The 13,564-nt window shown below is 32.6% G+C and overlaps 4 protein-coding genes across 8 annotated transcripts in view; 2 read left to right on the top strand and 2 right to left on the bottom strand.

Moving 5' to 3' along the window:
• Window positions 1-3,385, bottom strand: part of LOC126769370 (transcriptional regulator ATRX homolog) — a 31,054-nt gene extending 27,669 nt beyond the window's left edge. For 3 of the 5 annotated variants that reach the window (XM_050488090.1, XM_050488091.1, XM_050488092.1), the window contains exon 1: window positions 58-2,664. In XM_050488090.1, coding sequence (XP_050344047.1) covers window positions 58-2,529 — 2,472 coding nt within the window. In that variant the 5' untranslated portion in view covers window positions 2,530-2,664. Of the gene's footprint in view, window positions 1-57; window positions 2,665-3,207 lie in introns of those variants that run through there. The other 2 variants (XM_050488093.1, XM_050488094.1) reach the window with 1 other exon arrangement.
• A 392-nt stretch (window positions 3,386-3,777) lies between these two features.
• Window positions 3,778-4,239, top strand: LOC126769645 (uncharacterized). Its single transcript, XM_050488534.1, has one exon. The coding sequence runs from the start codon at window positions 3,844-3,846 to the stop codon at window positions 4,162-4,164; it is 321 nt and encodes a 106-aa protein (XP_050344491.1). The 5' UTR covers window positions 3,778-3,843; the 3' UTR covers window positions 4,165-4,239.
• A 557-nt stretch (window positions 4,240-4,796) lies between these two features.
• Window positions 4,797-6,050, bottom strand: LOC126769615 (prohibitin-2). The gene has a single exon (XM_050488487.1). It carries the CDS (start codon window positions 5,935-5,937, stop codon window positions 5,038-5,040), a length of 900 nt encoding a protein of 299 aa, XP_050344444.1. The 5' UTR covers window positions 5,938-6,050; the 3' UTR covers window positions 4,797-5,037.
• A 1,639-nt stretch (window positions 6,051-7,689) lies between these two features.
• On the top strand, window positions 7,690-13,343 carry LOC126769607 (E3 ubiquitin-protein transferase RMND5B). Its single transcript, XM_050488477.1, has 6 exons — window positions 7,690-8,039; window positions 9,106-9,198; window positions 9,477-9,637; window positions 10,102-10,305; window positions 10,585-11,099; window positions 11,291-13,343. The coding sequence occupies exons 1-6, from the start codon at window positions 7,904-7,906 to the stop codon at window positions 11,355-11,357; spliced, it is 1,176 nt and encodes a 391-aa protein (XP_050344434.1). The 5' UTR covers window positions 7,690-7,903; the 3' UTR covers window positions 11,358-13,343.
• Window positions 13,344-13,564: the final 221 nt, after the last annotated feature.

Genomic DNA, 13,564 nt, shown 5'->3' with positions numbered 1-13,564 from the left:
TGTAGTTTGGAATACACATTAAATCAAGCTAGAATAATAATGTCACTTATTCCTAACCTTTTCGGAACATGTATTAGACTTTTCTTCAGAACATTCATCATTTTGACTATTTGTATCTTTCGCTGATGAATCAACTCCTGAAGTGTCTTGTATTTTCTCCTGCTCAAGGGCACACTGCATGTTGCTTTCTGAAGAATGTTCCGATTGGGCATCCTTTTCATTGATAACCTCTTCATCACTGGAGTTTCCTTTGAGCAAAGTATCTCTTATCTGCTTTAATGCATTTTTTAAATTGTCATCTTCAGTATCAGAGCTTGATGAATATGTGAGTAACATTTTTTTTGCATACACACTTTCCATAATACATTTTCTTTTAGATGGTGGTGATGATGAATCCTTCCTTTGTCTTTTTCGTTTTTTTGTTGGAGTTGAATCATCTGTTGAATCATAAAGCAATTTAGATTTGATTTCATTGTCATCCTCCTCCTCGTCACTTAGTTTACTTGTAGATTGTGGTGTTATACTTCTGTGTTTCCTTTCTACATTTTTTTCTTTTTGAGATTCAGGATCTTTGGTACTCTTGTCTGGGTCTGAATTGTCAAGGATTAATGTTTTTTCATGATCTGAATCAGACTCATGCAACAGAGTGTTTTTAATAACATTTATATCAGTCGTTTCTTCTGCTTCTTTAGACTTATGGCTAGATTGTTTATTATTTTCTACTTCCTTTGTAATTTCACACACAACTTTTCCATTTTGAGTTATTCTCTTCAATTGATTAGTATTTAAATACTTAGATGTCAATTTAGGTAACATTGTAATATTAATTATAAAGTCTTTAGGTTTAAATTCATTTACTTCTTTTCTTTTTTGTTTCCAGTAATCCTCATCATCTTTGTTATTTTCATACGAATACTTTTCAGTACCAACAGCTTTTTGTTTGAGTTTTCTCATAGATCTTGGCTTATTTTTGTCAAATTTATCTTTTTGAAATCGCTTATTCTGTTTGGTGTCAGATTTTTTTTCTTTGTCACTATCACTATCAAGTATTTCAATTAATGATTCATTTTTCTTTGGTATTTTATCCGCTCTTAATAATTTATTTATATTAACACATTTGATGAAAGCTTTTGAATCTGTGGATGAACCTTGACTATTTTCACTCTCTAAAGTAGGTTTAGTAATAGCACAAGATGTTCGACTGTTAGCTTCTTCATCATTTTGATTGGAATGTTCTTCAATGTTAGCTGTCTCCACAGGAGGAATACTAATGGTAACATCAGAATTATCATTTTTTTTTTCTGTATTTATTGATGGTTTTGATGTGACAGTGGTTGCTGTTCTGCTTTCTTTATCTGAATCATTAGCGTAGCTTAGCATAATTGAGGAATCAATTATATCTTGCATTACAATGTCAGAATCATTTAAATCCGTGGTTTGAAATGTATTATCTTGCTCCCTAATTTTATCTGATCCCTTGTCATCATTTAATGTAGAATCTTCAGCATCAATTGGAATATTACCTTCATAACTTTCTTTTGCAATGATAATCGGACTTAAGTTGCTCTGTGCGTTGAATGAGTTTTCATTGTCTGCCTTGTTATTAATAGATTCATCATTATCACTTTTATTGGATACATTGATAGACTCACTGAAATTGTGTTCTGAAGTAATTTTTTGTTCATTATTTAAATCATTATCACTATCTGAGCTTTCAAACATTTTAATATTTTTGTATATTCTACGCCTTTCAGTTTTATTTTTGATATCATTATCACAGCGCCTTTTATTAGACTTTTCTTTTATTACTTTACTTAAAGCTTCTGCATTCAAGTTATTAGTTGTTGTGTCCATATTTTCTTCAGAAAATTCTTTTATTTTGCTATTTTTTAAACTATGGTTAAGACTACTATTTAAGGTCTCATGTTCCTCATGTGATTTTCTCACATGTAAATCCAATTGTTTTGAGCTATTTTCAATTCCTGTGGAACTTTCGGTACGATTAACATTGCTTGAATCATCTAAGTCTAGTTCCTTGTTGTTATTTTGTGATTTTCTTCTTATGCGGTACAATTTACAGTCGTGAAATACCGGATACTTATCTTGTAATAATGTGGACATAGGTTTAGCCAGTACTTTAACTGATGTAAAATGTTTTACATTGACTTTATCGCGTATTTTTAATTTACGAGATTCGTATTGAAAATATTCATAATTTTCATAACTTTTTGAAGAAAACGACTTTTCAACGTTATTCCCGCCAAATTCTATTGGAGCTTGCGATTCATATATTTGAGTCAATATATTTTTTACACCAGTCTCGACATTCTCAATAGACTTTTTTGACAATTCACAAATCAAAAGGACTTTACTCGCGGCTTTTTGTACGGCATGTACGTTTTTAAGTTTTTCTTTTCTTAATCTTTTTTCTTTTAGATTTTCCGAACGGACTCGTAAATTAGATCCGAGCTTTGACAAATATTCCATTGCTTCGCACAAAACATCGCGAACGGGAACAGCATCCGCCATTTCACTATAACTTTATAATAAATTCACCACATATAACTCAATAAAATGTTTTAAAAGGAGTAATGGGATATAAATATGAATTATTGATGTACCCATTAGTAATATTAATATTGTTTGTAGAAAGTATTCGCGCTATCGATATTCTTAAAAATAGAAATAAAACCACAGACTAAAAAATTTGCTTTTTAAAATGCATTGACAACCTTTCTTTCAGCCGAGATCACTGTTAACTCTTCAAAACTCTTGGAGATATTCCTCATAAGCTCAATCTGCATATAATACGAATCAAGCCTATTGATTTTAGCCCACAATTCATTTCAGAAGCATCTAAAACGTGGTGAAACAGTCTTGCTAGTATAAAATCTCGCAGATAATTTAACATTGGAGATGTATGTTGCATAGATTGGAACGTAAGTCACTCAAGCCCTCTTGCACTTGGTCGGGTTGTACAACTAACTATATACAAATATACCACAAAATAGCGGCAATGTTATACATAAGAATAATATTATATACGACAATACGTGCATAATTTCTTACAATTTTCTTGTAACATAAACAATAGCAATAAAAATGCCTGTATTAAAGTCTATCAACTTTGTTATCTTTGATGTTATACTGTGACTATAGCCTTACACCAAAACAAAAAATATCGAAGTACCAATTTTTTGTACTTACCTTTCATGTAAATGGCTGATCTAGCGTTTTACGTTGATATATTCAAAACACTTAACTTAACTATATTTAGAACACATCATTGTACTTAAAAGTACATAATAAACTTCAAATCATACACATTTTCCACTCCTATTCTGAAAAATCGGCGAAATATGCAAGGTAGGTAAACTATCCAAAACAGTCGTGAAAAAGAACCATAGACAACGTAGAAACACTGCGAAAGCGAGATTGTAGATATAGAATAAAAAGAAAAGAAAACTATACTTTGATTTATTCTGCATAAATCATTTTTTGGTGCGAGTTTGAAATATGTATATTACACCAAATAATTAGATTATATTATATTGCTAATCAAAACTATCTATACTACTATATCTAGATTATTATTTAAAATTGTCATTTGCTTGTTCCTTGTAATAATTTTAATGATACATATAAATCAAAATTAATAAAATATACATTTTATTGTTTATTTCATTATGTATTAACTAATACACAGTTATATACTATTATTTTGAATCTATAATTTGAAATATTCAAAATTAAAATAGGTATTTGAATTTGACAATTTGACATAAATTTTTCATAGCTTGAGAAGTTGAGAACTCGATTGTGTAAGAAAAATACCTACTAAGAATGTTAGCAAGAACAGGCATAAAGAGAATTTTTGTAAATAAATTTAAAAGATATTACAGCGAAGGAACAACTCAGAACCATGGTTCAGGCACATCGTCTGTTCCTTCATCTCAAGCCCCTAAAGTAAATACCAATGTTCCTGGACTTAGCAATGCTGTCATCCATCAAGCAACCGAACCTTTGGGACCTGGTGTAGACCCTAACAAAAGTGGCCCTTACAAAGTACCTGAATATTTCTGCTATGATAATATGAGTTTTTTTGAAGCAGAAATTGAGATGTCAAAATTCAGATTGCCGCAACCATCTGCCATTAAGAAATAGTCAAAAAACTGGCTGTAAATAATATGACTATTTAGTTGAATCGTGTTGATTAGTAATTAAATTATATTAATAACAGTTCATTGTTTTTTTTTATAAAAGCCAATAGTTACATAAATTAATATTAAGTAGAAATGGCTCAGTGGTTAGAAGCCTTGGATCCTTAACCAATGATTGCAGTTTCTAACCTAAGCAAGTACTGCTTAATTTTTGTTTATAACTCATTTCTGCTAGGTGGCGAAGAAAACATTGCACATTATTATTGAGGTGATAAAAAAATAAAATACTTTAAGTGCTTTTTGTCTTTCAGAAACTTGATTTTCTCTTTCCATTAATTTTTAACAACAGTAAATTATTTTCTTACTATAATTCATAAATTATGTGCCGATATCCTTATAAAATCTAAAATAATGCAAAAAATTTAATCTTTGTCTTAGAATGAGTTGACACACCATCTGGTACCATAATAAGCATATTTGCCTCTTGCCAGCTTTGGTTTACTTACTGGCTGTTAGTTGTATTGTTAAATTGAAAATTGAAGGAACAAGATATAATTTTACCAAAAAGTAATGTGATATAATTTACATATTATATTTTATTTTAAAATGTAACAAATTAAAAAAAAACAACATTCATATTTTTTTTACTTTATTGCAACCGATTTTCATACATTCTAACCCTACAAACTAAGTAACATAAAATGCATCATACAGAATATTTTAAACATGTAAGTTTATACACATTGAAAAATGCATAAATGACAAACAAATGCTAATTAACTGCTGAAGCAACACCAGTAATTATTAGTGCAGTTTCATCATCAGAAAGAGTAATTGCAGGCTCAGGGCTTATGTCATACTCTTTCTTAGCCTCATGTTACTTCTTTTTTGTGAGCTTTTCTGACAAATCATCAAAGGAAGGATCTTGAAGGTTGATCATCAAACTGTTACCAGGAAGGAATACTCTATTTTGAGACTGAGCAAGCATTCTTGAAATACTTTGAGCTGCACGGATTTTTCGTAGTTTTAGGTATCCAGGGCTCATTCCCATAGCTTTACCCAACATCTCAGCAGCTTCAGCCTCTCCCTCAGCCTGTACAATTTTCTGCTGACGCTCCTGCTTTGCTCTTTCAACAACGAAAGCAGCACGCTGAGCTTCTTGTTGAGCCACTTGTTTGGCTTCTACAGCAGCTGTATATTCTTTTCCAAAACTCAACTCTGTCAGTGACACATCATCCAAAATAATATTAAAGTCAGCTGCTCTCTCCACCAGCTCTCTTCTAATTAATAATGACACTTGCTGTCGCTGCGTGATAAGCTGTGACGCATTAAATTTGGCTACAACTGATTTCAAAACTTCATTGCAGATTGAGGGCAAAACTTTTTCATCGTAATCAGTACCGAGCTGTCTGTACATAATAGAAAGGTTGTTTGCATCAGGGCGGGAAAGCACTCTTAACGAGATGTTTACCATTTGTAAATCTTTAGAACCTGTCGGTGACGAAATTTTGCGGGGACGTGACCTGATATCATATATAATGGGATATTGAAACCATGGGATACGGAAATGCAAGCCTTCTGTCATAACATGTTGTTGTACTCCTCCTATTCTGTTGAACATAATTGCACGATGACCAGCTTCAACTGTGAATAAGGATTGTGAAACACCATAGGCCGCTGCGCCAACTACAGCTGCTACTTTTAAGCCGATGCCAAGACCAGGGGGTCCACCTTTTGCAAATTTTCCTGCCATATCATTTAACTTACTCTGCGCCATAGTTGATTGCGACTTAATTAAATTTCAATGACTAAAATAAGAAATTATAACCTAACCACCAGCATAAATTGTGCAATACTCAAGGACCCAGAACAGATTAAAAATTTTAAACCTATTCTCGAAAATCGAGGCTCGAAAAGCTTGATATATTCACAGATAATAAATATCTATATATCTAGTTTCACAAAAGTGAAACAAGAATTTTTTCTTTAGGTAAACTACACAATTTTATTGGTACTTTGTACTATACTATTCGTTCTTTTGAAGATATTTTTTTTGGCATCATTACATTATAGGAATACATGCTCTCATTTCTTAAGTAAATAAAAAAATAGTTTGTCTAGAAAATATTTATTTTATTGTTTCTTTTATGTAGAGCTTACAAGTAGGTACTTGGTGTGTAAAAAAATAATTTAGTTTTAATTAACGAAAAATTGGTACATGTTATCGTGATTACATAATATTAGATGTGACAAATCTAAGGCATGAAATATGTAATATCTTTATACAATATACGTCACCTAGGTAGTAGGTATATATAAAAACAGATTAAGGCTAGCCAAATTTTTTCATTAAGTAAATAACAAAAATATTAAAAAATAACATATTTAAGCCCAATACACGTATTAATATATATACTATACTGGCCGTCGCGTTTGGACTCTACTACCACTTACCATCAGGTGGAGTAGAGTCATTTGCCATCCCAGCGCATATAAAAAAAAAAAATTATACACCATGAAAAATACATACTGCTTGATTTTTTTTATTGGTTTAATACTGTAACTAAGCCAACCTTGTGCATAATAACCAATAACCATCTATTTTGTTGTAAACATTTTCATAATTTTAAACTTAACAGGTGTACTTAAAACAATTTTATCGTATAAATCAAGAATGTAATTTTACATCACTTCCAGTTGTATTAATTTTATTATTATTTGACTATCTTTAACAATATTTATCGTAACAAATGCATTTTTGGGTTTTTTGTTTTTTGTTGCTTTTATCGTGGGATCTAATATTTTATATTATTTCTTGTTTGTTCTCTACCTCTTAGTTAATACTTTCCCTTTTCTTTACGTCTGCTTTTAGCTTCTCTATTTTATCATTTAGTACATGTAAAAACAAGAGTCGTATTTAATTCTAATGTTTAATTCCTTTTCATTTCAGTATTATAAAATCGACCATATTCTACTGACAAAACTAAGTTGACCTCTGTAATCAAATAACAAAAACAAGCGTGGGATGCATAATTGAAAACGGTTTCGGGTATATTTAATTTTCTCGAGTAATCATTAAAAAGATTTGGAATATTTGTATTAAACCAATATAAGAATAGTTGCAAGTTGTGCCTTTGTGATTATTGGTACAATGGCAAAATGTAAAAAATATTTTGAAAAGGACCTCCCCACATAGAATAGTGTGAAAAAATAAGTTACAGTCTGTAATTGTCTGATAACTGGGCATAGGCCTCCAGTCCGCTTCTCTGCTGGACAACAAAATCACAATGCTAAAATGCGATTGGTGGATACACAGCAATCGTAAGTTACGATTCACGTACAGTGTATATTGTTTTGAGTCATTGTATTTTTTGTTAGATTAAATCTATAGGCTTTTGCACCCAAAGTATATATTATAGGTATATATTTGGTTATTAAAATAAAAATATATAATAATCATAATTAACAATGGCAATACTAAGATAAAATGAATATGTATAAGTTTCTCTGTCTACGGTAAAGTCAAAAATTTAAACAACAGACTAAAAATAAAAAGTAGCACATCCAAGAAAAACGAAGGAAAAATCTTTGTTTTGAGTGAAAAAAATTGAGTATTTTAGAGCCATAACAACATTTAGTATTCGTAACAACATTCAGTTTATAAAGATTAATCTGTTTATGTAAAAGAACTACGAAAATTATTTACTCCAACTTTGGTGATTTGGTGTTCTTATTTGAAAGCAATGGATTCGTGTCTAGGAGTTGAACAAGATTTAGATAAAGCTACGACTAAATTCTCTGCATTAAATGATCACACCAGCAAGGTCTTAGAAGATGTTATAAACCAAGTAGAGGAATTAAGAAAAGAAATTTCAAAGCGTAAGTAGAATTTTTTTTTCCAACTTTCTTTGTGTATCGTAATGATTTGGCATTTCTTTAAGAGGGCCCGTAATACTTTCTCTTGAATATAATTTGAATAAAACGTCTTAACGTTAGTTATTTTTAAATATATTGAGGATTTATTTATTTTTAATAGATCTTTTCTTCATATTATGTTATGTAAACAAAACCGAAGGTAACACAATAATAACCATAACAATATAATGTCAGCCATAGCCATATTATTTAAAATCAAGTAACATTTTGATACAAATGCATAACTTACAATCACTTTACATTCTACATCTGACACTTAATTGTTTTGTTGTATCAATTACATTATCTATCTTTCTTTAATGATAAAGATTATTAAATCTTAATTACCAATTTGTAAAATGATTACCAACACAAGCACCTCTTACTCTATTCCATCATATGATATCAAATCATCATATCATATATAGAACCAGTTGCATTGGTTTTGCCATCTCATCCCTATGGATGAGATGGCAACTGGTAGGAGTAAAGGCATAGGAATACCAGGCTTTACTTGTTTTCATATTATAAAGCTGTCATGTTTCAAACTGTTCTAATATTAGGGATTTTTGAAAAAATCTATTAACTCTGAAGTGACCCAGCTTTTGATGCCAAGACCTCGTAATTTTCAGCCTTAAACTAGCATGTAGACTAGATTTTTGATTATCTCTAAATAAATTCTTTGATCATATGTTTCATGTATGTGATATTACAGACGGGCCGGTTAGCATGGTTAGTAGATAGTTGCCTTTTATGCCGAAGGTTGTGGGTTCGATTCCCACACAGGACAGACATTTGTGTGCATGAACATGTCTGTTTGTCCTTAGTCTGGGTGTAATAATCTATATAAGTATGTATTTACAAAAGAAAAAGTAGTATATGTAGTATATCAGTTGTCTGGATTTCATAGTACAAGCTCTGCTTAGTTTGGGATCAGATGGCCGTGTGTTAATAACGTCCCAGGATATTATTATATATCATTGTTGTTGTTCACATGTTTTAAATAGCATATAAAAATGTTTCATTTCAGAGGCTCCAAATACACTTTTATCTCAAAGTCGAGCTAAGGCTGTTAGTGAGTTAACAGCTTCAGTTAAACAGAGTGTTTTCCAGCTGTCCACAGGTATTATTGAACACAATTTATATATATGTAGACATATATAAAGGAAAGGCAATGAAAAAGGACACAATTTGTTATATCTTATTTTAACAGTAAAATCTTATAATTAGTGTCTCTTCATTTTAAATTTAAAAAAAAATTAAGTGATTAATAAAACTGACCCTCAAAAGGGAGATTGTTTACTTGTTTTTCATTTGTTACATTTTTATATTAGCTTTTGATATAAAAAAATAAATATTTTTCATGTCACAATGTCACATCAATGTTTTAATTTGTTTTAGATCACCGTGAGTTACATGCAACTGTATCTAGAGTTGGTAAATCTATTGATAGACACTTCATAGCCGACTATGCTGCTGTCGCACCAAAAGCGGAATCTTTTTGCTCAGACACTAATAGACCAATTATGGAACAGGCTATAGCACAGCATTTGTATAGACAAGTAAGTACTTTTGTTAATAAATATGATTGTGATAATTGAATTCTCATAGTACAGAACTAGAAAGAAATAAGATTAAATATTTTCAGTAATATAAATATTATAACTAAATCATATTTATTGATCCTAATAAAAGAGCTACCTTTTTACTAATTGATCTTATTAGGATAACTTCAAATTAAATTATCAGATCAAATGATGTTGAAAGTTATGAATTATGTATGGCATATGTGATGTCACTAATGTTGGGTATGGCGATTGCATAATTTTTTGATTTAAATGCCCTGTTCATCGGTGAAGAAAAACAACATCAGACAACTGACACTTACTGGATGAAATTTCGTCACATGTATCACCTTTAATCAGGACCAAAGCAGTGAGGAGACTTTTGGTCAACAATGACACATTTGCGGTACATCACATAGAAATGTAAGCCATTATTATAATATACGGTGATCGTTCGGCAGGGACTAGAGGAGGTGGGCGACTCGCTGGTGAGCGAGGCAGGCGTGTCGGCTGAGCGCGGCAGCACGTTCGCCCAGCTGCAGCGCTGCGCGGCCGCGCTGGCGGCCGCCGACCCCGCGCCGGCACTGGCGTGGGCCGCGGCGCGCGAGCACGACCTCGCGCACTCGCCGCTGCCCTTCACGCTGCACAGGATGCAGGCGCTCAAGGTTCGCAGCTGTAGCTGTATACGTGCATATGTGTATAAAATATAAACACAATCGCCAGGTCCATATTTATTTTTGCAGAAAATAAACGAGACTTCCATTCAGGCCAACTATTGCCAATTAAACACTAGACATGCGAAGCATTGCTTATGTTACTTTCTTGATTGCACATAAACCAATCCTTTATTTGATTGGCAGCAAGTGCATGCGAGCCAAACGTTCGATCATGTCTGAATTGGCAAGGCTCGTCGAGGCTCGGCAAACGTATGTGTCCCCCCGCAGCTGGCCCGCGAGCAGGGCGTGTGCGCGGCGATCGCGTACGCGCGCGCGCAGTTCCCGGCGCACGCGGCGCGGCACGAGCGCCAGCTGCAGGCGGCCGTGTGCGCGCTGGCGTGGTGCACGGCGGGCGCGCCGCCGCCGCCGCCGCAGTACGCGCACCTGCTGGACCTGAAGGCGCTGGGCGCGGAGGCGGCGGAGCTGTTCGTGCGCGAGGCGTGCGCGCTGCTGCGCCTGGCGCCGCACTCGCCGCTGGCGGGCGCCGTGCTGGCGGGCGCGCGCGTGCTGCCCGCGCTGCACGACATCCGCGCCAAGATGTCGCACCCGCACGTGCTGGCCGCCTGGGCCGACGACGAGCTGCCCCTCGAGGTGGAGCTGGGCGAGGAGGGCGGCGGCTACCACTCGGTGTTCGCGTGCCCCATCCTGCGCCAGCAGGCGTCCGACCACAACCCGCCCATGCGCCTGCTCTGCGGACACGTCATATCGCGAGACGCGCTCAATAAGCTCGCTATGGGAGTCAAGTGAGTCTCCACACTCTACGTACTCTTTATTCGCATCTTTAGATATAATTATTCATATAAAGCTAAGCCCTCCTAATAAAACAATTCTTAAAATTTATATAATACAATAAAGTTATTATATAATTGCAAATTGTATGCAAATTATGGTATTAATATTTTTTTATAAAACTAAACTCGAAATTTTGTTACAGATTGAAGTGTCCTTATTGTCCCATGGAACAGTCCCCGTCGGAAGCTCGACAAATATATTTTTCTTAATTTTGCCGATAAATTACATTGATAAACATTGATTGTGTTAAGTTTCATTTATGTTATATATTACAGAAATGGCATATTGTAACGAGAATAAAAGCCGGAATAAATGATAACTTAGCTGTTACATAGGGGATGTTGTTTGTTTATGATAATTAATTAAAAAGTTAAGAAAGCAGCGAAAGCAGATAATGAAGTTACACTTCTATGTAATCATAAGCGCTAGTATTCAATTTCTTTATTAATAATATTGACAACAGAGGCCGAAAAATGTATTAACTAACTTTATTAAACAACTGACAGGTTTGATATAGAGCTTAGTCGCTAATGTCGGGAATGGCTTAAAATCAAATATATTTTATCCCCTTATTTGTTGTTTATTTTTATATAAAATATAAATATAAATGAAGTTGTTCAAAATCTATGAACACTTTACATAGGTCTAGAAAACTTGCTATCTCTACCTCACACACAACACATGAGAAAGAGTTTGAGTTCGTCTACAACATAATATGCATCATTATAGATTACTAATTACAATATTTTAAATTAAAAAATGTTATTGCGACCGTTTGATTGCAATTAATAAGTTTTATTAATATTTTCAACATAGGCAATGAAGCAAATAAAAGGTACATGTTCCTTTTAAAGTGCATATTTATATTTGCAGAAAACATAAGGTAGTATCTTATTCGTCTAAACTTATTTGCGGCTATTTGACTTCTAAAAGGACTGTAGCTATTTTAGTAACTAAAAGAAGCACTCGAGCTTTTGCAACATGAAATATACAACCCATATGTAACTTTGCCGCTCTGAAGTTGGCTGCATTTAACTGCACAGAAGTCAACACCAAACCAAAATATGGAGTAATCGTGTCACTTATCTGTCTCTGCGTATTCCGTTAAGTAGAAAAGAATCATGTGTGTTTCATTATATATTAGTTACAAAGTTATATGTGGTGACCTGTTCTATAACGTGTAGATAAATACAACGTCTTCATACACTTTAAACTTTCGTATATTATCCATTTTATATATTAATTTTCATTTATATATAATAAATATTAAGGAAAATTATTAGGGAATGTTTTCGCAAATGTGTTAATGTTGATTAACGTAATTAATTAAATCAACGAGTTTTAGTGTAATATGTTTTTCAATTTCATGTGTGATAAATCAACTGCACTGATGTAATAAATGTAGAAAGTTTTCTCTATATATGCGATAAAGTAATTTTTTTTTTCATATCTTGTAAATTGTAAGAAATTAAGCACAGTTCAGTAATTAATAACTGCTCATTTCTTGTAGATATATATTAAAAAAATAAAGATATGGCACTGTTAAAAATTTAGTGTAGGACAAGACGAAATTTATAAAAGATCGATGCAACTAGTATATATACTGTAAATAAAAGAAACTTACTTTCATGAGGAAGGTCAGAATAATAAAGAAAAGTAAGATAAAATTATGTATTATAGAGACATACAACTTAGGATTTTTAAATTTATTTATATGTATAATTATATTATACAACTGACATTATAAATAGTGCTAATTACTATAAATTGCTTAGAAAATGTAAAAATACTCTGAAAGCAATAATTATTCTTTCAATATGAAGAGGGCGATAGTGGTAAATAAGTCTCATATTGTAATAAAAACATAAGCCTTAACTAATGTAGTTATATCGAGGTTGTAAAGTGCACATGATGTTGTCTCCTTTCGAATGTCAATTTATTGATGAAAGAGCGAGAGAAAATTGTTTGATTGATATTCACCGCTTTACAACTTTTAATAGTAGACATACCACTATACATTAGTATTACATGAATGATGATTGAAAATTTTTCGTAAATTGTATGTATTTAGACTAATAATAATATAAAAAAGTAAAAATAGAAGTAGTAAGCGTTATCATTGTGTAAATAAAAATGTCTCGCACGATCTTCTGTAAAGATTTGTATAATTTTTTTAATAAATTGAATTTAGCATACATTTTTATTTCTCTATCCCTCAGTAATGTTGTTTTAAATTATATTCATTTAAAGAAATATAGTCTCACATTTATCTTAATGAATATTGAAGACTAAAAACGCCTCCCAAGATACGATTTAAAAAGTTATATGGAAGCTCTTTTGAATGCTGTAAATAATAATAGGACGAAGAACAAACGAAACCCAATTTATTATGCTCTTATCTAACCTTTACATCTAA

Source organism: Nymphalis io, chromosome 7 (genome assembly GCF_905147045.1).
Source record: "Nymphalis io chromosome 7, ilAglIoxx1.1, whole genome shotgun sequence".
Lineage (NCBI taxonomy): Eukaryota > Metazoa > Arthropoda > Insecta > Lepidoptera > Nymphalidae > Nymphalis > Nymphalis io.
Note: the sequence above shows the minus strand (reverse complement) of the source record. Positions and strands in the feature narration are given on the sequence as shown.